The 27,301-nt window shown below is 38.8% G+C and overlaps 1 protein-coding gene across 3 annotated transcripts in view; it reads right to left on the bottom strand.

Moving 5' to 3' along the window:
- Nucleotides 1–739: 739 nt before the first annotated feature.
- Nucleotides 740–27,301, bottom strand: part of tmem108 (transmembrane protein 108) — a 61,688-nt gene continuing 35,126 nt past the window's right edge. The window contains exons 4-7 of one of the 3 annotated variants that reach the window (XR_007035778.1): nucleotides 12,790–13,860; nucleotides 10,585–10,736; nucleotides 3,780–3,953; nucleotides 740–974 (exon numbers count right to left, since the gene is read on the bottom strand). Coding sequence is in view for 2 of the 3 variants with exons in the window: in XM_047350155.1 (XP_047206111.1) it covers nucleotides 3,837–3,953; nucleotides 10,585–10,736; nucleotides 12,790–13,860 (1,340 nt within the window). In the remaining variant the exon portion in view is untranslated. Of the gene's footprint in view, nucleotides 3,954–4,445; nucleotides 4,498–10,584; nucleotides 10,737–12,789; nucleotides 13,861–27,301 lie in introns of all 3 variants that reach the window. The other 2 variants (XM_047350156.1, XM_047350155.1) reach the window with 2 other exon arrangements.

The raw sequence follows: 27,301 nt of genomic DNA on the forward strand, positions 1-27,301 counted from the left end.
ATAGAATAACTCAAGCTCAGTCAGATTGAATGAAAAGCATCTATAAAAATACATTTTCAAGTCTTGCCAAAGATTCTCAATTGGTGTGGAGTTTGACTGGGTCATTATAACACACGGATATGCTCCTGGAGGGTCGAAGTCCTGCTGGAAGGTGAACCTCCGTCCCAGTCTCAAATCTTTTGCAGCCTCCAACAGCTTTTCTTCCAGGATTGTCCTGTATTTAGCTCCAGCCATCTTCCCATCAACTCTGACCACCTCCCCTGTACCTGCTGAAGAAAAAAGGCAGTCCCGCAGCAGTATTCTGCCACTACCATGCTTCACAATGGAGTTCTCTTCAGGCTGATGTGCATTGTTAATTAGTTATACTTTGCATGTAGGCAATGATCTTCAATTTTGGTCTCATTTGATCAGAGCATCTTCTTCCACATGTCAACAGATTCTCCTACCTGAGCTATGTATCTCTGCAGCTCCTCCAGAGTTACCATGCGCCTCTTATGCTGCTTGTCTGAGTAATGCTGTCCTGCATAATGCTCAGCTGTATTTATACTGAAATTAATATAGATTATATTTACTTATTAGGTGACTCTTAGAGTCTATTGGTTGAACTGGAAGTTGTTTACATCAAAGTCTGCGGTTGTAATGTGACAAAATGTGAGAAAATTCAAGGAGTATAAATGCTTTTGCAAACAATCCTATCTGTAAATTAAATGTATTCTAAAGGTAATAAATGAGGCCGTCATTCAAGTGTTTTTCTTCTGTTTTATTGCTCAGCAGTAAAAAGTACAGTGTATACTACAGTACAAAAAATAACATGTTTAAACACTGCTCCACCGAGCCACTGTACGTTTTGTAAAATATTGACGTTTTGAGCGTGCAAAACAACAAGCCCAGCTGTCAGAGTCCAATGCAGGAGATATCTTCATGTGTAGCCGTGTCGTTCAGCACCACCTTTCGGTCCGGTGATTTCAGAACGCCTTGCAACGAGGAAAAAAAAATGCTTTAGCAACAACAGAGCCAGCAGCCAGCATTGATTATTGATTTAAACTGCAGCAATGCAAAAGTTAGACAAATGACAGCAGGATCACAAGCTATTCAATTAAACCAGTTCTGCATGTGCTCACAGGAAATATTCAGCGCACATTGTTCGCCTCAGTGTGTTTTTATGTGATTCAGCGACAAATTCACAATCATTTGACACTTCAACATTAATGTAGACTGTTACAGCAGGGAGGATGAGCTATTTGTTTCCTACAGTGTTGAACAGCTCTCTCCACAACATAGACAAGTGACAGACACACATTCAGAGGCAGACGTAGAGACAAACGGACCAAACTGAGACCCAACTCGTATTCAACCTTGAGTAACCGGGATATTCGGTAAATGGGGTACAACTCATCTGGTCACGCCGATATGCTTATTCAGTACACTAGTTGTGCATCTCTCTCTATCACAGCCACACTCTCACCACAGGTATATAAAGGATCAACATGAAAAGTAAGACATCTACGTTGTCCCTCCTCAGAGAAGCTGGTGACGCATCAGAGGAAAAGTCATTTTAGATCATTCGAATTCTCTAATCCCAATCTCTTAAATACTCTGGTCTAATCAGTGAGTATAATCTGGGCCTGTGTTTATCAAACTGTCTTATTAGGTTCATTTATACTGGTCATAAGAAACTTTGATCATAAGATATTCAGAAATTAGTTTCACTCTGCATTCTACATGATTGCAAGAGAACAATATTAAAAACTCAGTGTTTTTCTGCTGTTTATGAGTAAAATAAACTTAAAGATTATTGAAGCATTTTATTGCAAATGTCAAGATGGAGGATATTAAATTGAATTCATCATAGTTAGTGACTTATATATTACTTTCTACGAGCTGCATTTTTTTGTTTTGTTTCATTTTTAAAACTCCATCCTTTTTAAAGATACATACATAGGTATAACAATTATTTTAATTCATATTGCATTTCTTATGTTTTTGTCTAACCATTTATCTTGTAAAGTATGTTTCTGGACATTTCTTATCTTAAATATATCTTCATTATGACAAAATATTTTATTTTGAATAGGGATGTCCCAATTTAATCCCAACTATAGGATCCGAGATCGATTAAGGCGTTTTTTAATCAGAATCTGAGCCCCTGAATAAAAGCAACTCCCATTATCTGTTGTTGTTTTACATTCAGCCAGTTTTTAAAAATCACAGCTTGTTTTGGTTTGCAAAGTTTAAAAAAAGGCCTTGCGCATAAATTTATGTCATAAATATGGGTTTACCACAAAAATCGGAGTGATTTTTACCTTTCATTCATAGTTGCGTTCATAGTAAAACAGAGAATGAAATGGCTGCTGCAGCTGCCTGTCTGTCTATGTCATGTTACCTGCTCTGTTCTGTTCAACAACTGTCCTGGTGCTGGAGAGGTAAAACACAAGTCATTAAATTTTACAAGATTCAAACAAGGAAGATTTTAGGAAAAAACGTTTTCTGAAGGTATATCCTGTACACAATTAGCTGAAGCCACATTAAATATGCTACAAGGCGAATTATCAATAACTCATCTCAAAACAGAGTAAAAATACTAATATTAGCCTAGCAGTTCAGCAAACTGCAACACATGAGCAAAATGAAGACATGACTATTGAAGACAGTAGCTGTATGTCTCCAATTAGACTGGATAGGGGTCCGAATAAAGACATTAATTAACTTTACTGGCTAAACCTTACTCCTGATGCTTGTTGATGTCTGTGATTTTATGTGACTTCCAAGGAGAGGTGCTGCCATATTTAGCATAGCCATTCTTTATGGTCTATTTTCATGATTAGAAGTGTATTAAAAGAATTTTTTTTCATACGCCGCCTTAAAATTATGCTTTACAATCAAATCTTTACAATAACATTCACAGAGAAGGAGATGCTGTTTTGGCTTCTTGTAAGTCAGGGTCATGTGAGAAAGAGGACAACATATTTTCTGCAGGTTTTGTCTCCATTTGATTCACTGGAACACAAATTAAGTATGTTTAGGGTGGAATTATCAACAAGTTGTATCAAAACATGCCAGAATTTCCCCAGCACACCCGCTAACTCCTGTACATAGAAACATTTGTTGAGACAAACTATATGTTCAAGTAAAGAAAAAGGGAGACTACAGCACCCTGGACTTCACTGCTGATTTAGGATCCCCCATTAGTAGCTGGAGAGTGTGATTGATGAAAGGAATGTCTGGGCTTCCCTACACAACCTGATCTCAGATAAGTGGAAGCTAATGAATGGATGGATACACGGATGATACAAAATCTGCTAATATGACATTTATGCTGATGATGGGTAATGTAAACTTCTGATTGGAGCTGTATATTTCCTCTAAAGTTGATCAACACAGGCCCTGATGTTTTCAAACGAGGACTCATCTCTTTTCCCCCCCTTAAATAAGTAGGTGCTATGTTCAAGTTCAGCAGGCTTTTGTATTTTGGGATTGATTTTAAAAGGAAAAAAATACAGCTTTAAAGGTTTCATAGCACACTTTTTTCTTCTAAAGCAGATTTCATGTGGCAAACATCCACAGTGCAATTACTATTAAGCCACTGTAATGCGACAAAACCCACATATACTCTGTAATATATAAAGACAATAAAAACCTTTATCACAATTAAGCCTTTTTGTATAAAATGTACATCAGAAAAATATGCAGGTACATCCTTGTCATAAATAGTGTCTGTTTTAGTGTCGCTCTTCGTTCAGGTTGCTCTTTGTGTTGTTAAAAGTCTCTGAATATATTACCCTGTATATAAAATAGACGGCCGCAGCTGGGGGAGGCTAGGGGAGCAGGAAGTGTCACTATATGGCAGAGGCTTTGTCTCTGTTGATGAAGAGGGTCTCCTGGCAAAAAGGGTTAACCAGGACCACGCTGCTGCTGCTGTAGTCTCCATTGGGGGGCAGGCAGGTGTCGTGCTCCTGAAAATTCACACACAAACAAAAAACCATTAGTCCATGTGCATAGGTCCCAAAAAAACAGCAAATTTACATGTTCAAGCTAAACTATAATCTAGGGTTTTCTAAATGAGCTATTGGGATACAGTTAAACACAGAGTGCACGATAAAGGATTGTATCTGTAAAAATAAAAGAAAGAGTAAAGTGGATGGGGAAAAGGCTGAGAAACAAAAGGGAGAGATGACTCAGAAGAAAACATTAGCTGCAGAGATGAAGGCAGAGGGTGGGTGGGGGTCTGATCGTGGTGACTCAGCGGTAATGAAGTGTAGCTGGAGGAAGGAGGTGTGGAAAAAAACCAAAATGGTTTTTGTTTTCCAGAAGGAATGAGGCCATTTCATCAGTGAAGTCCAAACTAACCCCCAGAGCCCTTTCATTTACGTACAGCCCTCTGAGAGAAGCAACAGTAAGAGAAATCTGCTCTACAAAGACACATAAAACCGGGAGATTAACAACACCTGGGTGTCACCAAGGGCATGCCATACATGTTCCAAGCTCATCTTCTCTGTCCTGACAGTCCCACAGGCAGCGGGGCAATGCAAATAGAGCAACATCAGAGAAACACAAGAAAGGAGACACAGAATGAAGCCATAGCTGCAAAGAAGATGATAAACAGAAGCAAACAGAGTGAACAATGACAGAAGAGGTGATTCTGCAGATTTGAAATCCAAACAGATGTTATGCCTTTTCTTTTTCGGTAGATGGTGCTGTAATGCACCAAAAAAGCTCCAATCTTGAGGTGAGAATGGAAAGCCTAAGAGATTTATCCATTTGTTTTGTTGCATCCTCATATAAGGGCAAAATATGGGGAGATTTCCCTTTTTAACTCATACTTGTCATGAAAAGGTTTATCTCTTTTAAATCTTCCTTTTAAAATCTAATGAGATTTAAATTAAACTTTTAATTTGTGTCTTTAAATTTCTTTCTAAAATTAATTATTTGAACAAATTTATCACAAAAGTCACAATGAAATGTGCAAACTGTTCAACTAACAGTTATTTTAATAATGCTAAAAGTTTGTTTTGGTAAAATGTTTAGTTGGTCAAAGTGTTAACACTAAAACATGGTGACAAATCCTAATGCTGCTAAATAAAAATAAAAAAACTCTAAACATGAGTTTGATTGATTAAACTCATTGAAAAGCTCAGGAATTTTTTAGAAGCCAAATTATAACTTTAATATTAAATGTTTAGAAATTATTCAGAATAAATAAACCAAAAAAGCACATTTCTCAATATTTTACAAAATATCTAATTATATAGTATGTAAGATCTTTATGTGCACATAATAAATGTGCTCCTGCTGGAATGATCCAGATGCAAGAACAAAAGTGTTGCAAGGTGTCTTATCATAGGAGAGATGTCATGGCTTCTGTTTGTGATTGGCTCCAAATCAGGCCTTAGATAAAATACATATAATCATCTATTCTCATCTATTTTTATTATGGTTATTTTTGACAACCTACATCTGTTGACACATGTATAGATTGTCTCTTTCTGTCAAGTCTCATTCTATCCTAGCCTCCTTATGGCTACAGTGATAGCAGACTTTTGCGTCCCAGTTAGCACCTGCATTTCAAACTTGCTAAATCTACACGCAAAAACAGCACCGCAATCCGTTTCAAGTTTGATGAATTGCATTGTGGGTGGAAAGGGATTACATTTGCATACTCTCCTCCCATAAATTTGCACATTTGGGTCATTATCATATGTTTTGCATATTCAAGTAGGCAAACATGCTAAAAACTTGGCGCCCGCTGTTTCGCTGATTTTGCACAAGCAACCTGATTAGCACCTCGTTGTAGATCCGATTTGCGGACGCAAAAAGGTTTGTGTGGTTTTGTACACGCAAACCTTTTGAAGATCAGGCTCTTGTGTTCTATGTGTTTTATTAACAAACATATACGGACATTTTATATGGTATTATAAAAAATTTGTGTTTTCTAATGTTCCCTTTTTATTTTCATTAGGGTTTTTTTTGTTATTGTAAGATAAGTATAAAATACATTGCACATTTTAGATATGATTAATCTATCCTTAGTATATGGATATGTCCCAAAGGCTTTTAAGGTAGCTGTAATTAAACCTTTACTCAAGCAACCTTCTCTTGATAAAGATGACTTAATAAATTACAGACCTATATCCAATCTTCTTTTCTTATCAAAAAATTATTGAGAAAATAGTTGCTAATCAAATGTGTGAGCATTCACACAGCAATGACCTGTTTGAAGAGTTTCAGTTTCAGAGCTCATCATAGCACTGAAACAGCTCTGCTGAAAGTCACTAATGATATTCTTATGGCCTCAGATAATGGACTTGTGTCTGTTCTGGTTCTGTTAGATCTCAGTGCTGCATTTGATACAGTCAATCACAATATTCTCTTAGAAAGGCTGGAATATGCTGTAGGGATCAGGGGAACAGCGCTAGGCTGGTTTAAATCTTATCTGTCTGACAGATTCCAGTTTGTTCATGTAAATGATAAATCATCTTTAAACTCCGGGGTTAATTGTGGAGTACCACAGGGTTCAGTACTTGGGCCAATTCTCTTCACTATATATATGCTTCCAATAGGTAAAATTATCAGGCAGCGTAGGATAAATTTTCACTGTTACGCTGATGATACTCAGCTTTACTTATCCATGAATCCTGATGAGCCCAACCAGTTAGATAGACTACAAGCATGTCTTGAAGATATAAAAACTTGGATGACTTAAAATTTTCTGCTTCTCAATTCAGACAAGACAGAAGTTGTTGTCTTTGGACCAAAGAAACTGCTTAGTAAATCAATTAATGTGGACGGCATTAAATTGACCTCTGGTAATAAAGTAAAAAACCTTGGTGTTATTTTTGACCAGGACATGTCATTTAAATCACATACTAAACAGGTTTCTAGGATTTCCTTCTTTCACCTCCAGAACATTGCCAAAATTAGAAATATCCTATCCAGGAGTGATGCTGAAAAACTAGTCCATGCATTTGTTACTTCAAGGCTGGACTATTGTAATTCTTTACAATCAGGATGTCCACAAAATGCAGTTAAAGCCTTCAGCTGATTCAAAATGCTGCAGCAAGAGTTCTGATGACAATTGAAAAGAGAGATCATATTTCTCCTATTTTAGCTTCCCTTCATTGGCTCCTTGTTAAATCCAGAATAGAATTTAAAATTCTCCTCCTCACATATAAAGCCCTTAATGATCTAGCTCCATCATACATCAGAGATCTGATGGTTCCATATGTTCCTAACAGGGCAATTCTCTCTCTTTTCTCTTCCTAGAAGCTACACCTGGCCTGACTCTGTGTCTACCTGTGACACTTTCCTGGAGGGACGGCATCGTTCAAGCTTCTGCTGCCAACAACTTAATGCTCACATTCTACCGACGATACACTTGGCCCTGTCTTTCAGTATTTAACCCTATTTTTCTCCTAGACATAACTACTCAGCTTTTACTGTGACTTACTGTTTGTGATCTCTCTCATACTCTAAACTTGAAAACTGGCTCAGAGTTTATCTGTTCTTTCTTTCTAGATGAAATGACTAAAGGAGCTACATCCACTAACATTTACTTTTCCTTCCCATAGAAAGTACTCCTGGATCAGTGCTTCTTTGTTCTCTTTGTGTCTCTGCTCTGTTCTCTCAAACCCCCAATCGGTCGTGGCAGATGGCCGCTCACACTGAGCCTGGTTCTGCTGGAGGTTTCTTCCTGTTAAAAGGGAGTTTTTCCTCTCCGCTGTCGCTACATGCATGCTCAGTATGAGGGATTGCTGCAAAGTCAACGCCAGTGACTGTCCACTGTCTCTACATGCTCATCCAGGAGGAGGGAATGCTGCAAGTCACTGACTGGATGCAATCTGCTGGGTTTCCTTAGATAGAAAAACTTTTTATCCAATTTGAATAAATAACTGAATCTGACTGCACTGTTCAATGGTTAGGATTAACTGGAATGTACAGGGGTTGGACAATGAAACTGAAACACCTTGTTTTAGACCACAATAATTTATTAGTATGGGGTAGGGCCTCCTCTTGCGGCCTATACAGTGTCAATTCGTCTTGGGAATGACATATACAAGTCCTGCACAGTGTTCAGAGGGATTGTAAGCCATTCTTCTCGCAGGATAGTGGCCAGGTCACTACGTGACACTGGTGGAGGAAAAGATTTCCTCCCAAACACCCCAAAGTGCCTCAATAATATTTAGATCTGGTGACTGTGCAGGCCATGGGAGATGTTCAACTTCACTTTCATGTTCATCAAACCAATCTTTCACCAGTCTTGCTGTGTGTATTGGTGCATTGTCATCCTGATACACGGCACTGCCTTCAGGATACAATGTTTGAACCATTGGATGCACATGGTCCTCAAGAATGGTTCGGTAGTCCTTGGCAGTGACGCGCCCATCCAGCACAAGTATTGGGCCAAGGGAATGCCATGATATGGCAGCCCAAACCATCACTGATCCACCCCCATGCTTCACTCTGGGCAGGCAACAGTCTGGGTGGTACGCTTCTTTGGGGCTTCTCCACACCGTAACTCTCCCGGATGTGGGGAAAACAGTAAAGGTGGACTCATCAGAGAACAATACATGTTTCATATTGTCCACAGCCCAAGATTTGCGCTCCTTGCACCATTGAAACCGACGTTTGGCATTGGCATGAGTGACCAAAGGTTTGGCTATAGCAGCCCGGCCGTGTATATTAACCCTGTGGAGCTCCCGATAGACAGTTCTGGTGGAAACAGGAGAGTTGAGGTGCACATTTAATTCTGCCGTGATTTGGACAGCCGTGGTTTTATGTTTTTTGGATACAATCTGGGTTAGCACCCGAACATCCCTTTCAGACAGCTTCCTCTTGCGTCCACAGTTAATCCTGTTGGATGTGGTTCGTCCTTCTTGGTGGTATGCTGACATTACCCTGGATACCGTGGCTCTTGATACATCACAAAGACTTGCTGTCTTGGTCACAGATGCGCCAGCAAGACGTGCACCAACAATTTGTCCTCTTTTGAACTCTGGTATGTCACCCATAATGTTGTGTGCATTTCAAACTTTTGAGCAAAACTGTGCTCTTACCCTGCTAATTGAACCTACACACTCTGCTCTTACTGGTGCAATGTGCAATCAATGAAGACTGGCTACCAGGCTGGTCCAATTTAGCCATGAAACCTCTCACAATAAAATGACAGGTGTTTCAGTTTCATTGTCCAACCCCTGTATGTACCTGACTTAAAATCTGTATGTGTTGCAGCCTCTGCCTCGATGAGTTGGGAAAGGTAAGTGGTAACTTATGAGCTAAAATGAAGGACAAAGACGCAGCTGTCGTCTTTACTCCATTATGCTTTTATTCAAAAGACCTCCCACACTTCTTTGTGCAGGTGCAAACCCAGTTCTAACAAAAGCAATCGATCTGTAATTAGTACACATAGAATAACTCTTGTACATATTAGCAATGGTTTCTGATTCTTAATGAATTGTATATAATGTACATGGTATTTAAACCTTCCATAGTGCAATAGCAACATTTCAAATGGAATTATAACAAAAATAATAACTATAAAAGGTGAGTCTATAAATTCTATGAACCTTTTTCTAACCTGTACCATTTAACCTATCACATATGACTCGATTGAATTGACTTAGCCCATTTTAAAGTTACCCACCATTCACACAATGCAACAGGAAACAACACTCTCCAATTATTTTTACCTCCGTCTTCCTCCCTCCCTGTTGGATGGAGTAAGGGAGAGTCAGGTTTAGCCTAAACCGCCTCAGTTATGGTTGAGGTGCAAACACACCCTCCATTTCTGCTACCTGTGCTACCAGTTTATGTAAACCGAAAGAACTGGGTCCAGTGTTGCGCGCAAACGTAGTCAGCCGAGCTTGTTCATAAGCTGTATTAACAGCAAAGCTGTTGTTTACCTGATGCCATTAAATGCCGTTCTACTGAGGAGTAAACAGCTGCTGCAAAACTGAAAGTTTTTTAGAACTAACTTTAATTCCAAAAGCAGAAGGAACGCTGTGACAAACAAAGGTATGGAGCCACAGCTTAAAGAAAAACATTGTGTTGATTCTAACCTTTCTTTCTGACCAGTGCAGAGGTAAGCAAAGTTAAAATAATGATGAGAATAAAAAGCTTTCCATCAGATTTTAGTTTCAAACTGATTTTAGTTTCAAAACAAGGAGAACATCTTGTGATGGAAAGGGTTTTAAACAGAGAGGAGATTCTGTCCGCTTTTGTACAGGATTTTTAAGTTAAATAACAGTATTTTTCAATACTTAGTAATGCAACACCAACAATACTCAAATTTAACCCATGAAAATTTTTGTTTCTTATTAAAAAGAGACCATGTAGGCCAATTCTCTCTCTCTTCTTCCTAAAAAAGACAAAACTATAAACTGCGTAAACTTAATTCAAGCGTAAAGTTCGCCTCAGCAGGCACCTGGATGCTTGCTGACAGGGGAGATTGGACCTGAATGCTCTTGTTGTTTCCATACTCATTAACAGCATTCTGCTGACCCGTGGTGAAACAAGTAAATTTCCCGACACTTCAGAGCGTGTAGGTGCTGCTGAGCAGTGAAAGAGTCGTAGTGTGTCAGTAGTTTGTACCTCGCTCTCCAGAGTATGGATCTCTCTAGGTAGCTCCACAGCGTGTCTGCTAAAGTAGTCCATGGTGATGGCGTTGTTCCAGTAACTGAGGTTGTTCTCCTGATTCGTCGACTTCTTCTTCCTCCTCATGCAGCACACTGTCAACAGCACAGCTACGGCAGGAGAGCAAAATGACGGTTAGTACAGAAGACGATCAGATAGCAGCAGTCAGCAACAAGCCACTGTAGAATAACATTTAGCTGAAAGGAGAACAACAAACATACCAAAACAAAGTTAAGAAATTTCTCTAAGTGTCTTAAGTCGGATCCAAACAGGGATTGTCAAAAAACAACAACATTATTTCTCCAAGAAGAACTGATTAAAATGCAGAGAACTGTATTTTGCCTCAGGTTAAACATCGTCCTTCTGTTAAAACTCTTTCACAAATAAAATGGAGCCCTGAGGGGGTTTCCGTCAGCAGTCAAATCGCATCCTGAGAAATCTTAGAGATCACTTTCTAATGCTAATGTAGACCAGGAAAGTCAACTCTGAAAATTCTGTCAAACTCAATAATGAAAGGAGACAAGATCACAAATAATCTCCCGGTAAAGCTGTGTGAACATGTTTTAGCTTGAAGGGGTATGTGTGAATTTATGTAAAAGTTTATTGTAAAAGTTTTTTTTTTTAAATGTTCATCTGTTTTTCAGAAACATGTTGCTATGGTTGCTAAGGACGGATCTGTAGAGGGGTGACATCCCATGCACTCAATCAGGGTAGACGAATCCAGAACTCTCCTTACCTTCACAATGTTTACACTACATAAACAAATTGTACATCAAAACATCGCCATTTTTGCCTACTTTGAGCTAGTGTGTCTGTCATTGCTCCACAAGTTATTTGTTTTCTGTTAAATCTCTTTAGAGAGCAGAGAACTAACACCTCGCCTCCTGTTAAGACTCAGTTATGACAAAAAGAAAACAAAACAAATTGAAGGGTGTTTTTAACATGCATATCGGCTAAATGAAATGCTTTGAAACTTGCTACGAAAGTCCACCAGTCCGTTCTGCTGCTCACGGTCAAAGAACTACTCGGATACAACTTGTAGTTTCCGAAATATGGATGTTTGTCGGAGGTCTTCTCTTTATGCCTGTCAGCTTTGTCATTGCAGCTGTGCTTAATGAGACTAGCCTTAAGAGTCCCAGTGATGTATTACCATGGCAACCATCTTACCAGTTTTCTCTGTTGTGATAACTATCTGATCAGTATCTAACTACTAGATCCAACCAGACACTGCAATAATCAGTTTTAAAGGTCAAAAACTGGGCATTAAAGTATTTGCGGTATATTGATATCAGGATATTTTTAAAAAGACATCAAACATATATGAAAAAACAATATAAGTTGCTCTGATGGGTCTGTGAGGCATTGGTTCCTTCTCTCTAATAGCTGTATAGTCCTCTGCTCTCGGCTGTGGTCTTGCTGGTAAAGAGTTTGTCAGCAGGCCATCATCGGGCTGATGACAGCTGCAGATGTTGCTTCTCTCTGTTTTGTCAGTGGAAAATTTATTTTGCCACTGATTGCTGTTCACATAACATATATTATTAATTAAGATTCTACACAAACTCATTCATGTTTAAATCTTCATTAACCCAAATTGGACAAATCTGATTTTTATTATTATTTATCTACAAACATTACCTGTGCATTGGGGGGAGCTGCAGAATCCCTAAACACTTACCTCGTCCCTCATCTAACACTCAAACTTGTCAGCTTTTGACCCACAACCTAACAGTTGAAGACACTTGTGACCCTGACTATCAGTTCAATACACAAGTATTAATACTAAGTCAATTCAACATGGATACAATGACAGAATCAATAACTAAAAAAATGTTTTTATCTATTTGTAAATTATGTTTTATCAATCTCTTGTGATATTTATTGTATGAATATCCTTTTATACTTTTTTTATTTTGATTTCTGAAGAGCATCTCAAACCGGCTGTTACTGATGTTTGACCCCCAGTGGGGTCTCTGCTCCAGGACTGAAAATCAATGGTTTATAGTGTTCTTAAGTTTATTAATTTCATGTAATTTAATTTAATTTAGCTGTGTTTAGGTAAGTCATTTTGTAACTTGACGAACATGCTAAATTAAACTACTTGTTTAAGTTTTCAACATGTATTGAGAGATTTCTTGTGTTTCCACTTCTGACGATGTTACTTACAAATGGAGGACACAGGCACACTGATCGCCAGCACGATCCACACAATGTCCATCATGTTCAGGCAGATGGTTGTCTGGGACAGTTGTGGGTTGACAGTGGAGCCCAAACTGTTACCAGCTGCTGCGGGCTCGCTGGTTGTGGCCGGTACCTGCCTGTTGAGGAAGTTCCCGCTGTCTGTGGAGGGGGTATTTGAGCTGTTCCCCTGAGAGGACGCCTCTTCAGCCCGGACCAAGCTGCTGTTGGAGAACAGGCCTGCAAAACTAGTTACACTCCCCTGCTGGTCTCCCACAGGTGGGTTGTCTGTGCCGTTACCCAGAACCACCTGACCCTCCTCAGTGGTGCCTAAAGTATAGTTGACAGAGATGAATGTTGGTTGATGTGATTTGAGGCTCGGCTCAGTGGATTTGACTGTGACGGGTGCAGGGGAAGTTAAATGTTCCAAAGGGCTCGCGACTGGCATTGCGGGTCCTTCTGTGAAGTTTATCAACAGCTGAGCAGTGGGTTCCTCATCCACAACAGTAGCCTCTCGTAGAACGATGGTGTGGGACACAGGCAGCTTTGAAGATCCAATAACATGCTCCATGAGTTTCAGGCCCTGTGGAGGATCGACATCAGCTGATGAAGGGGGGTGAGTGATCAAAAAGGAGGGCCACAGCTGCCGGGGGTCACCAAGATGCTGAGGCTTTCTGTCATCTGTAGTCTCTCTAACTGATTCAAACTTAGACACTTCGCTGCTGACATCGTTTACAGTTTCAGACCTGGGCCCTAGGGGCCGAGTCACATGGCTATCATTGCTCACAGTGATTGGTGTGACAGTGTATGTGTCAGGCAAGGTGGAAGGAAGGAGGCCAGCATTAGAAAGGATGATGTTTGAGGGTGGTCCACCTTTGGACAACCATTCCCCACTAGTGGAGCCTTCCTGATGCCAGTCCGCAGAGGAAGGTTTGGGGTTAGAAAGGCGGATGCTGGGGCTGGTTGCCATGGAGACAGAGTCCTTGGATGTGTGGCTGAGGTACATCTCATGTGCTGATAACACTACTCCAGTGGTCAGTGCTAGAATTGCCAGAATACCTGCAGAAAAAGCAAAGTAATTGTACTTATCAGCACATTATCATCAAGAACCAGTTCAATCAAAACTAAACCCCCACCAATAAATACATATTTCATCATGTCAGGCAGATTTAAACATTCATTATTTTTCACAAACGTATTATTGCAAGCACCAGCTAAAACGGACCCCCCCCCCAGGTGTTCAGATCAGACACGAAACCTCGTCTTGAATTCATTACGCTTCTCAGGATTTAATCAACTCAACTGCTGTGTCACTCACCTACTTTAATTACATAGCTTTATTAACTACATTATTCAACAGACGGGTATCATTGTGCGAACCCTTGCATGCATGAGCTGACAGAGGATGTCTTCATCTCCAAGCATTGTAGAGGAAAGTCACAGAAATCCCTGCAGAGCTATCAGCTGTGGGAATGAAGTAAAAAACAATGATCTGGCTTTAATATGTGAATAAAATCTTTCACATTGTCTCTCTTTATAGAAATGAATGCAAAATAGACATATCATAGATGATCTTAGAGTTCCCATCATTTCCCTAATCTGAAAAGTCAAGTTACATCTTAATCTAACATTTATGTCTATGCAAGGCAAAAGAGCTTTGTGTCAAAATGACCCGTTTAACATGCTAAAACCATCCGACAGATTGGCTCCTCAACATCAATCCCATGAAATGACAAGCTATTAGCAGCTGTCTATAGGGATTATCGCTTCTACCTTGTTATCCTGGCAACATGAAATCTATGGGAGGGAGGAGTGCAGAAGGGCTTGTTAATTTCCCTTCTGTTCGGACCATTTATTGACATTGTCCAACATGGTTTGCAATTGCAAAGTTGTGGGTTCAATCATAGCTTCCTCAGCTTGCTTCCGGGCCAAGGCACTAAAACCCAAATTGCATGCTAAGCAGTTGGTGTATGAATGTGTGCATGTTTGTAAGTTTGTATGTTAAGTGCATTTACCATTTAGAGCAAATAGAACTGTGTTATTGTTTGCATTCAAACAAGACTGAAACATGCATGAAAACATATGTGCTACCATCTTGCCCATATTTGTCTTTCATTATGACATAATGACTACTAAGTAAAACTGCTGATCACACATAAAGCTTTCAGCTTGGAATACCGCATCCAGGAATTGATACGGATGCTAATTTGCCCCACAAAAGCTGCCTAACAATCTGAGTTAGAGTCTTAGGAGCTGACTTCTAGACTCCCCAGATATCAATCTAGTGCGATTTCATGGCTTGGCCGAGCAGGGCCCAGATACAGTCACAGCAGATCATGTTAACACTACTTAATAAATCTTTAAACCTTTGCATTAGAATGTTATTAACATACATTTTACCAGTGTTGACCTTTCCCTGTGAAACACATACTGCCAAACGGGCTAAGTTAAGAGAACCAGGCCAATATTAATATTGCCAGTCTTTGATATGGGTGACATGTCCAACTGCCCACAGTGGGTTTCTGACATAGGACGGCACTGTTGCTCCAAAAATGAAGAAAGTTGCTTTTTGCATTTCCAGTAGATTTGGTGTTTCTCATGTTGTCCACAGTGTAAGCACTGTAAGAAAATATACCTCTGCAACAGGGGGTGGTTGGTAGAGTAAATAACGCTAAAGTTCATATCCAAATTAAAGGGCTGTTTCATTGGTTTTCAAGGAATTTGTAATCTTTCATCATCTCCAGATGAAATCAACAAAATTAAAATACCTAGACTGCTCAAAGTGTTTTTGGAAAAAATATTTTTATTACTCTTTTTACAAAACGTGAACGTGAACACGACAAAAGAATAGGAGAATGTGGCCATTGGGTACAGTAAATTAAAAATAATTATGAAAGTAAAAGTAAATGAAAGTGGGGATGATTCTGTCCAATTCCACCCCCCACAATGTGCTGCAGTAAGGCAAAGCAGTATCCAAATGAGAATCAAAACAGGGCATACAAATAGAGCAAGGCTACAATGCACTTGTTAGATAATGGGCACCTAAAGCGAAGCTGATCTAGGAAATCCACGAAGCAATGAGAGTGGCATAGTGGGCCCAATACGCTGCAAGTAAGGGTCCCAAACCTTATTGAAAGCATCTATTTTGGAGTAAAGCATGCACATGATGTTTCATAAGGAATGAAGTCCACAACAATCTTGTGCCATGATTTTTTGTTGGGGCAACAGTTTTAATTCAGAAGAGTAGAATGTTATTTCCAGCAGTAAAAGTCAGTATGTTGAAAAGTCCTGTGTTTACATTGTAGCTCACCACTGTCAGTGTGTGAATGTGTGTATGAATGGATGAATGACTGATTGTAGTGTAAAGCCTTTTGGGGTCTCTTGGGACTTGATAAAGCTCTATACAAGTTCAGGCCATTTACTGTTGGTGACCCGACCCTCTGGGAGGCCAAGTATCAGGCACATGGGATCCATCCGTATTGGAACACCAAAGATAGCAGTCAGTTCATTCACAATATTGGACCACTACCTTTGTAATTTCACACATGGCCAGAGGCAGTGAACATAACTTCCTGTCCAACAAGACTCCTCAAAGTTAAGCTGAGCTACTCTACACTAAACATGGATTTTGTAAAACAGATTGAGATTCAGGAAATCGTTATTCTATTTATAAAAACACAAATATGTCACTTTTGATGTTTTGGAATTAGAACAACCTTATATCCACGTTGCACTATTGTGCCTTAGGTTTCCGTGATGTAGGAAGACATGATGCCATAGGAAAAGAACCCTCTGACATTGCCTTACAACACATTTGATACTGCAACACACTTACCAGATAAACTAAGCTGTCCCAAATTGTTTTGAAAATGTCAATATCCTAAATGTGTGCCACCACTACAGAATCGATGCAACTCTCACATGTCTTAGCACCGACCCAGTAAAAACATTACGGTACTTAATCTAACAATATGCTATAGAGGCACTTCTCTCACCTCAGGATGATGGATGCTTGAAACTGAAAATAAAACTAATGCCATCCCTTCTTTTATGATTAATTCAGCTAATACTTATCTGACCACTTGGGGGCACTAATGGTGCATTTGCAGATGGCCAGACCTTTAGGCTGTACATAGCAGAGAAAAGTAATACTGTAACTGTTAGCATTTATTGTATGACAGTATCAAAAATTAACCTGGCATTTACAGTATGTGACATTTATTTATTTTAAATCTACAATAAGCAGAACTAAATCTGAAAAGAATGATATTATAACCCTTTATTGCTCTTGGATCACTCTGTGGCTCTGAGTGTGTACATTTTTAAAACAAGCAGACAGTTGTTGTAGAGCTGAACCGCTGAATACTAAATGCTGGATTTCTCTCGAGCCTTTTGTTTCATGACAGCACAATGTAGGATGGAGTGACATGTTTTGACAGTTTGTGCTATCACTGGTAATACAGACGTATGTCATTCAGGAATAACACTGTGGCTGACTGATGCTTTTCATACTGATTATTTTTCATACAACTGCCACAGAGGAATAGGCTTTATCAGGATTCATCAGGCTTCAGGTTTTCATGTTAATGGGATTAGTTGAAAGCAGGAAAAGTACGCATCACTTCCATCTTTATCCTTTTTTGTAATATAATAAGAATAATTGTACTATTCAGTGGAGATTTAAAGGGATTTTTTAGGATTCTCTGTTATGATTTGTGGGTGTTTTTGGGTTTTGTTGGTCTGTTTCACAATTAAGTTTTTGAATCATGCTTCTGTGTATTTTCCTGGTTATGCTTTAGTTTCATGTTTTTCTAGTTTGTGTCAGTTTGTATTCAATAGTTTCCGTTCTGCTCAAGCCACGTTTTGTCCTGTCAATCAACTTTATTCGGCACCTAGTTAATGTGTCTTCTTGTTTCACCTGGTCACGCTCCATAAATACACACCTGTTCAGTTATTCATCGCGGAATCATTTTCAAATCATGTTCATGCCTTGCTTTCAGATCATGCTCATGTCTTGTTTGGATCATGCCATGCCTGTCTTGCCTGCCCGTTTGTTGTTTTGTTCCTGCCTCTTTCTGTGAGTGAGGTTTTGTTAATTAAATCTTTTTTCACCTACCGTCATGCTGCCTGCTCATCTGCATTCTGGGGTCCTACATTGCTCTAGTCCTAACATTGTCAGTTTAGATTGGAAAACAAAAACTCAATAAATGTTAGCAAAACAGGGTGTAGATCTATAATTTCTTCTTTTTTGCCTCTGACAAAAAACAAAAGTCTCACAGAGACTTGCTGGTGGAAGTACAAAACATTATTAAGCAGATCATTAAAGAAGATACTGTTTTCTGTCTCTTTATCACTGTTTTTATTTGACATAACACATACAGAAAAAATATGGTATTAGTAATTATTCTTAAAATAATTTTTATTTCTAGATACATAAAGACCTCTATTTTTAATGCAGCTGAGTCCTGACCTCAGGTTTAGGAAACAATGGGTGTACAGCACCTATTACAACTTGTACTTATGTTATTTTGCCAAACCAAACCTCATGCTGCTAAAAATCAATCACAAACCCACACATAACGTAAGAGAGTTTCTTCTTGTGGCGAATAAAAAACCTCGGTTTTCTGAATCGTAATCACTGTGAAATAAAAGTTAAAACAGGGTCTTCACACCATTGTTTCACTAGAGTCCTCTATGGGTAACCAGAGAAACTATTTTTAAAAATTGTTAGTGAGAAAAGAGAAGAGGAGACAGGATTATTCGCTTTTAAATGTAGAATCAGAAGGTGGACAGAATATTCAACCAAAAATGCCCAAATTAGCAAAGATAAACAGCTACATTTGGCATCTGAGCAAGAAAGCCTAACTTTACTTTCTCTGTTTTTATCACAGCAGAAACTCAAAGCACTGACAATTCAAACTTAGCTTTTCAATCATTGATCATATTCCTCCACAATCAATCACAAAGGATCAGGACAGAGTTTTCCATTTACCAAGTACAAAGTCAAATGTCCACGACAGATCTGTGTCTGCAGGTGCAAAACACAATGCTTATTGTTGTTGATTTATGATTGCTTGTTCTTTTCTAACATAACCCTTTAGGAAAAGGAATAAAACAAAGTCTTTAAAAGGCATTTAGACTTTTGCTGATTATGAATGTAGTAAATCATTACTGTTAGTTATGAAATGGATGGAAAATAATTCATGATTTTTAACATTTCTTTTCAAACTAAAATGTGAAAATTGTGGCATGCATATGTTTTCTGTTTCCTTTATTCTGATGCTCCTAAATAATGTCCTGTGCAACCAATTCCATTGAGAAGTCACCTAATTGCTAAACATAGCGTTTGTTTTAACCTCTGTATAAACAGTTTGAAAATGTGGTTGTGGTGGGTTGCATCAGAGTAAATGGGGCTGATACATATGCATGCCACACTTTTCAGATTTGTAAAAAAAAAAAAATCAAACCATGTTTCCTTTTCCTTCCACTTCACAATTATAAAATTATTAAAATACTTTCTGTTGATCTATAACATAAACTCCCAATAAAATAAGTTGACATTTTTTAACTGATAAACGTCTGCAAGACACTTTATATAGTCAAGATTATTAGTCAGAAAAACACCATTTAGAATCCCACAGATATAATGTCATTCAACAACTGATCAGCCTTAATGCTCTGGTTACAGAGTCCATATTTGTCCTGCTGATCACAAACTCAATTCATCGATTTTACTCCGGTCTGCTGCCAAAACCGACATTATTATTCATCTCGGAGGTCACTTTTTAGTAGAGTCATGTTTTATTAAAGATCATATCTGAGATATTAAAGAAGAAAAGATGATTTTTTTTAAGTTAACAAACATCGATAACTGACTCTGTCCAATAAACGTTGTCTGAGAGGCATGTTAACTCTGGTGTAGAGTTTTTCATTGACTTATTGTAAAATTCTTAATGAGCATAAACAAGTAAACATGTCTGATCTTATCTTTTATAAGCAGATTAATCAACAAACTAATACCCCTGGGGCAATCTCAAAGCATAAAAAGGGCAACTCAGCCAAGAAACTGCATTTGCATAAAGACAAACAACACACAATATGTATTTCACACGTCAAAAAATGGGAAACAGCCCTTTGATGGATTGGCAAACTGTCCAGCGTGTACCCCGCCTCTCAGCTAATGGCCGCTGGAAACAGGCACCAGCCCCCCCAGGACCATGCATGGATAAGTGGGTATAGACAAGATCAAGAAGCTTTGTCATTCAAAAGATGGAATGATAGGAATATGGGAAAGAAATGTGTTCAAACTTCCTTCTTACCTTTTATATAGGCATAGAATGACGTATGTTGCAGCTTTCAGTGTGAACATGTAAATGTTGGTTGAACTTCCAGCAGGTATTTGTGAGATAAAAAGCAAGATGAATAGAGACAGAAAACCAGGTATGGCCTTCACAGATATTAATTTTCAAGAGAGAAGATTGAAAAGACCAAAGAAGTAATGTGAGCTTTATGAACATTCATTATTGTGCCAAAGCACTTTTAAGAAGATGAGACATGTAGTCAGACAGGGTGGGAAACTGTGTATAGAGGAGGCCAGAGGTACAGCAGAGAGAAACAGAGTGAGCTGGTTGGATGTTTCATCTGGCTAAGGCATCGGCAAATGATAAAAGGGTTTAATTTATCAAAAAAATAGGATATGAGAGAGAGAAGAATATTGAAGGCACATTTTCTTTCATTCATACTGGTCACCAAAAAGCATCCATGAAGCAGAAATTTCAGTTTTTTTCACACAACCCACAAAACTACAAGGACAAACCAGCAAATTTGTCCTTTCTGGACATCCTTTAGCTTTTGGACATAACCGTTCACTGGCTAATCAGTTCCTATGCCTTCTCTAATACCCAGCTGATCACCCAAAAATAGCATGTGCTACAATAACAGAAAAACAATGCCCAAGCGTAGTTACTATGAGATCTAACCCTCGTTAACTAAATAATGGCTTTAACGTGTTGTGCTTTATACAAGCACAAAGATAAATAGAGCGCAAGGCAATTTATGCAACAAACCTCCTGAATTGAGCTATTATAAATGCATGGGAGGCCGGCGTCGTTCGCTGAAGTCCTCCATTGATGCTTTCTAGGACATCAATAAATCATGGTGTAAAGCAGGATCCTGTCTACTGATCCAAGGAAAGGCTTTGTCCCACCAATCATTCACCATTATGCTCGATGTCATGGGTCCAAAAAGGTGGTCACTGGATCTAAACTCACACCGGTGGAACGGTAACCATCACATTTACTCCTGCTCACTAAATTCTTGTTTCTGCTATTAGCTTTTCATTAAAAGCTCAGAGCAGCTGCTCGATAATAATTAATCCCATTCCTTTAAGTGCTTACCCTGGTATGTGTGAGTTAACAGTGGTTATGCACTGACTTATGGGGGTATTTATCTTGTTTTCCAAGGGCCACCTCATGCTCCACGATGTATACCTACCAAAAGTCTATCTGAAGCGAGTATTGGAACTGATTTCACTGCATTGCCAGAGAACAGCTGGCAGTGGCTCACTCGAACTGGATACTCTACAAGGAGCCAAAAATAGGGATTGGAAACTCATCCATCATTGTAACGATGACGGTTTATCTTTGATCCTGAACTGCTACTGCTCTGTCATCTCTGTTCAGCTGCATGACAGGAAATAACTTTACTGTATGTGGAGGAAACATAATATACAGTAGATCCACTGAGAATCTGGCCAAGGTGACATGTCAAGGGTGCAATCTGAATTGATATTAAATGCAGACAATTTTTTTGTTCTTCATGTTTACTCTTTATGATGTTTAGGTAAATAATTAGTTGTTTTTGGGTGCAGAAATAAAACATATCTCAATAATCTGAAGGTTTTTTATGGGTTTTTATCAACAGTTCAGCAATAATATCCGGGAGGGGCTCGGAGTAGAGCCACTACTCCTCTACATCGAGAGGAGACAGTTGAGGTGGCTCGGGCATCTATACCGGATGCCTCCTGGACACCTTCCTCGGGAGGTGTTCCAGGCACGTCCCACTTGGAGGAGGCCCAGGGGACGGCGCAGGACACGCTGGAGGGACTAGGTCTCTCGGCTGGCCTGGAAACGCCTTGGGCTCCCCCCCGGAGGAGCTGGAGGAGGTGTCTGAGGAGAGGGACGTCTGGGTGTCTCTGCTGAGTCTGCTGCCCCCGTGACCCGGTCCCGGATAAGCGGAAGACGACAAGTACGAGACGAGTACAAGTACAAGTACGTATGTTTTATGTCTGCTTGATGGATAGCGGTTGCTCCACTTACAGCACTATTCAGACACCTTTAAGCAAGGAAACAATTCAAATACAGCTGTAAGATTAAAGGTTGTCCTAAAAGATTGAATCAATTTAATCCAATTTGTTGCACAGGCACGTAGTTGTCAGAAAAGCAGCATGAGTTTCCAGAAATCAGTCATTTTTGCCAATGTTTAGGAAATGCTACCAACTCCTAGTAAAAACACAAAAATCTGATATTAATCTAATTTAGATTTCCTATTGGTTTTTCTCTTTATTTTAACCTGAAGCAAAATCAAGGAAGTGATAAAACCCCGTCCATGTATATACTGTAAGATCAATATGAACACATATGGTCTAAACCCTCGTTATAAATGTTGTTTATGCTCTAACTGTATGTTTCAATGTCTATATGTTCAAGTCTATAAAGACATGACTCTTTTAAGAAAGAATAATTTACATCTTGTCTGTAATATTTCCTAGTCTAACAAACCATGTATAGCATCTGCTTTTAGACATCAAAGGCACTGAACTAAAGGCAGTATTAAAAGATATGCTCATCGCCACTAAGCCAGCTCTTCACAGACCACATTTAGTTTCATTTATGTTGATCATATCCACTCCACAGTAATAAAGCAACCTCTGTGGGATATCCCCTAAGGCCTCAGGGGATGAATATCTACAGTGCAGATCAGAATACCAATCAGCCAGTTTCACATCATACCAGCACCCTACTTCTGCATATCCCTTAACATAAAGTGAATTCATAACACTCTTTAAGGAATAAACGTTGACAGACTCAAATCAAAGAAAACCTTAAATGTGGAGCTTTGTTGAAAGCAGTGGGAGCCTTTAATTGAAAGCTTTGAGGAAGCAGACAGGTTGGGAGACAGAAACAGATCAGGTCCATCAGTTTCAGGCAGACAAAACCTTTAATCAGGAGGGTGACTGCAGAGCTGCTGGCCAACTGCTGTTAAGATTGAATTATTGCACCTGGACAGCAATAGTGACCTTGGCTGACTTCAGTGGACCCACTACCACTATGATCTATTATTTGTAACATTATGTCTGCTAACACTAGCTATGAAACAATTGTTTTCTTTAACAGTACTGCAAACATTTTTTTAAATTTAACCAAATTTACTTGTTAGTCTCTATAATCACCTTTAAGCTTCTTCAGCCTGCCTCCCACTGCTTGCCTAATGAGACCAAGACAATACTGAACATGTAATGATGAAATTATTATTTATTACAACATGAATCAGTATAATGGCCACCTTCACTTAAAGAGACACATGGGAACCATAATGACAACATACAGAGGGTGCACATAGCAACATATTATTCCTGACAGACGGTGTAACTCATCTAGAAAGGTGAGTAATAAATTAGTTGAGACGAATTTAGATTTTTTGCAACTGGTTTTTAGCCACCAACCACAGATTGAGTGTGAGAAATCAACCATCCATCTATCCATTTTCTAATTAATCCATGCAGCATTACAGGCCACTGGTGCCTATCTTTGGTGTGATAGCTGAGGTAAACCATGGACAGGTTGCAAGTCCATCACAGAGCAACACAGAAACACACTGAAGAAACAACAATTCACACACTCCCATCTAAGAGCAATTTAGAAAGAGCAAATAACCTAACATTTATGTTTTTGGACTGTGAGAGTAAGCCAGAGTATCCAAGGAACTGATGCACACAAGGGGAACATTCAAACTAAATGCAAAAAGCCCCCTGGCTGAAATTTGAACCCAGGACCAACCACTGACCCCATCATCATTTATACCACTAGAATAATAAAATGACTTCTTGTGTGGCACATATTTCTAACTTTAACATACACAATTAAGGTAGGAAATCCCAAGAGATTCAGGTGATGGAGTGATCGAACACCAATCGGAAGGTCAGGCTGTTTAATCCACAGGGCAAGACACTGATCCCACTCTGATGTGGTCACTGAATGCTGAGAATAACTTTGACAGAGAAAATCTGCTGCATGCATACAAATTATGAGAGAAAACTGTCAAAAATATGTTTGAACTGGGGGAATAAAAACTGATTTAACATAAAATCCAAACTATAAATCAGCTTGACTCTGTCCTGTTATTTAGTACAAAAAAATCATTTTACAGATACTAATATTATTCACTTCTTTCTTTCTTTGCTTGAATCTCTGTAATATATTTCACTATTTTTATTTAGAGGTGCACTGAGACTATAAAAAGTGCCAGTTTGAAATGTTAAATTAACTCTTTTTTTAGTGACATTCCTTTTAGACCCTTGATTGTATAGAAGATAATCCTCTCTTCAGACATGTTTCAGTGAACTTAAAGGGCATAAAAGTGGATGTCTTATTCAGCTTCATCTTAACAAAGGCACAAACAGACAAATACTTCTGGTTTGCTTCTGGGTGTGGACGTCTATCATTCTGGGTAAATCTCTGTCCCATGGGTGGACACAGATAGATAGGGCACATCCTGTGGACGTCTGGGACAGGCTGGAGGAGGCCTGGATGGGCGGGGTGGCGAAGAAGTGGGGTATGAGCGAGGAGGGAGGAGGGGACTCCACAGATGTGAGCTCAGAGATAAGAGGCAACGCTTTTAGTACAGGGTAATGACTTCCTGTTTGAAGGGTTCAGAAATTGTTCGTCAGGTTATAGCAGCTTTGAACTTGTTTATCTTAGAATCAGACAGTGAAAGAATGGAGAAACAGGAGCAACAAAGAGTCCCTGCGCTGTTTACTTGGATAACGATTTAGCTGCTGTCACAGCAGCAATGGATGTGACAGGAAGGAGAGACATTAAACAGGAAGTCCTTTGGAATCTGGGCAAATCACAGAGTCTGGAGCTGTTCACGGTTATGGTTCTCTACTTGGAAACAATTTAAACAAGTCCACTGGTAATGGAAACTTCAAAGAGACCCAATGAGTCGAAACCAGAATATTAAACATGTTCTCATTGACTTACTGTGGTAACGTCTGAACTGATCCCTTCTTTCTATACACTTCACTTCCATATTGAATAGCTTCAAACGGTCTGGATCAATAGTTCTTTAGGCTATCCGAAGGTCTGTCAAAGATTTCCTTCAGACTTTCACTGCTTCTACATTCATTTTTTCTCCATTAACTAAAGATCTTAGGAAAAAATATATTTAATGCTTAAGTAACTTAAAGCATAAAAATGCTCCTAAAACTAAGAGAATTACTGTTGTGTCTACATCAGTGGTGTCCAAACGTTTTGTCACATGGGCCAAAAAAGTATAATTAAAACAAAACCAAATCACAAACAAATAAATTATTAATTGTTTTTACCTGCTTAACAATAAACTAAGCATGTAATATTTTACTAAACAAATAAAGTAGTCAGATTCTTTTGTAAATCAACATAGATCTAAAACTTAAAAGGATTTTTCATGTTTGCCTGATTAAAACAAAGGCATTCAGTTTGTAGATTCATTTGGGCTCAATTGAAAAAATTGATTCTCAAAAATAAGAACAGGATTTGGGTCACATTTGTTGTATTTAGCCAAGTTTAGGAAATTGATTAAAAGCAAATTTGGGTTCCCCTACAATATTTTTAAAATAAAAGTCACTGTATAGATATGGTCTTATTTACTATGAAATGAAAGAGAATACAAAAAACAGGTTTATTAAAAGATGAACACATCAAGGAGTGGGTTTGGGTCAGACCAGCTTGCAGGGAGACACTCGGGAGCCATGAGGTAAGGTTTTGTTTCTTATTTAATAGGAGGCTTGAACAGCGCAGGATTCTCGGTCAGGAGTACAGGAAACATTAAACAAGATGTAAGAACTTACAGAAGCTGAACAGGAATGGGGCATGGGGGGAAGCTAAACTAATGGGAAAATAAGTCAACTCAAAGTCAAACATATTTCAATTAACAAACTCTTTACTATGCTAAAATAACCCAACTAATCTACCAAGCAGAATTAAAGAATAGGGAAGACTAATGGGCTATGTACAATATAAACAAATTGACGAGAAATGACTGAAAATTATGACCAAAAGAGTGATGCAACATTACCATGCAATGTTCATGTTTGAGAATCAAGGATTATCTTGAAGGATCTGGAAGTGAAGTGAAGTTAGTTTTGGAACTAACTTAGGCAATAATTGGTATACCTTTAGACAACCCTTCACAATGCAAGATCAGATAAAATATTATTTTAATAAAATAATGTTTTAAATAATGATCTGCTGAATAAAACCAACCTTCTGGATGACCATTTCTCAACGGTGTCTAATTAGCTGCCTTTATTTATTAAAATAATATTTGAAGAAATATTATTAAGGGAATATTTTGGAAAAGAGCCAAATCTTTCTGGAGAAATGAGGCTTAATGGTGTTTACTTAGTTATCAGATTTAGTAAAATAATGTTTAGGGACTATTATTCACTAGCTTGAAAACTAACAACCTTTCTGTTAAATATTCTGTAGCAGCAAGCACGTGTTCTTACCGGTTAGCGTTGAGCTAACAAAGAAGCGGATAGCTTAGCACCAGAAATAAACAAATACATTTAAAATACCTCGGTTAATATAAGGGTTAAAATGCATAAGCGCGGACGGCGCATTATGATTAATCTTCTGTGTTTAAAATCACCCTTGAAGTGAAGTTTGACTGAACTTTAAAATCACAAACACAGAACACAAACAGGGCACATGTGCTGCAGATAGCCTGCTGGCACTAAGATAGCTGAGTTTCACAAAAACAAAAACAAACTTCATAAGATGAAAAACGTTTAGATCATTTTAATCGAAATCTTTCTATTATGTTTCTGCTCTGCCCAAACACTTAACCTCATCAACTGTGGTGAGGAATGTTGTCCAAGCGATGATGAAGATTGAAGAAGGTATCCACAAGGGTTAGCTTCCCGCTAACCACCAGCTGTGGATGAAAAACGGCTCGTTGTGTCCGCCAACCACACTGCACGTTAACACGGTGGTGCGGTCTCTGCTGTCTTCCTTCCAGACTGGGAGACCGCTCCGCTCAGCTTCATAGAGACCGCTTCTCTGTAGGGAACTTCTCTGGGACAATTTGCTTGTGCAGGCCTCAGAGAAAAAGTGAGCAATTCTTACACCTTAATTTCCCCGTTCATGAATGAAAATATTGGATACAGAGACGGTATTTCATTCGTACTTAGGAAGAAACTAACAAAACTAAGCACAACACAGGAATAAATAAACTTAGG

This window comes from Girardinichthys multiradiatus, chromosome 21, assembly GCF_021462225.1.
Source record: "Girardinichthys multiradiatus isolate DD_20200921_A chromosome 21, DD_fGirMul_XY1, whole genome shotgun sequence".
Taxonomy (NCBI): domain Eukaryota; kingdom Metazoa; phylum Chordata; class Actinopteri; order Cyprinodontiformes; family Goodeidae; genus Girardinichthys; species Girardinichthys multiradiatus.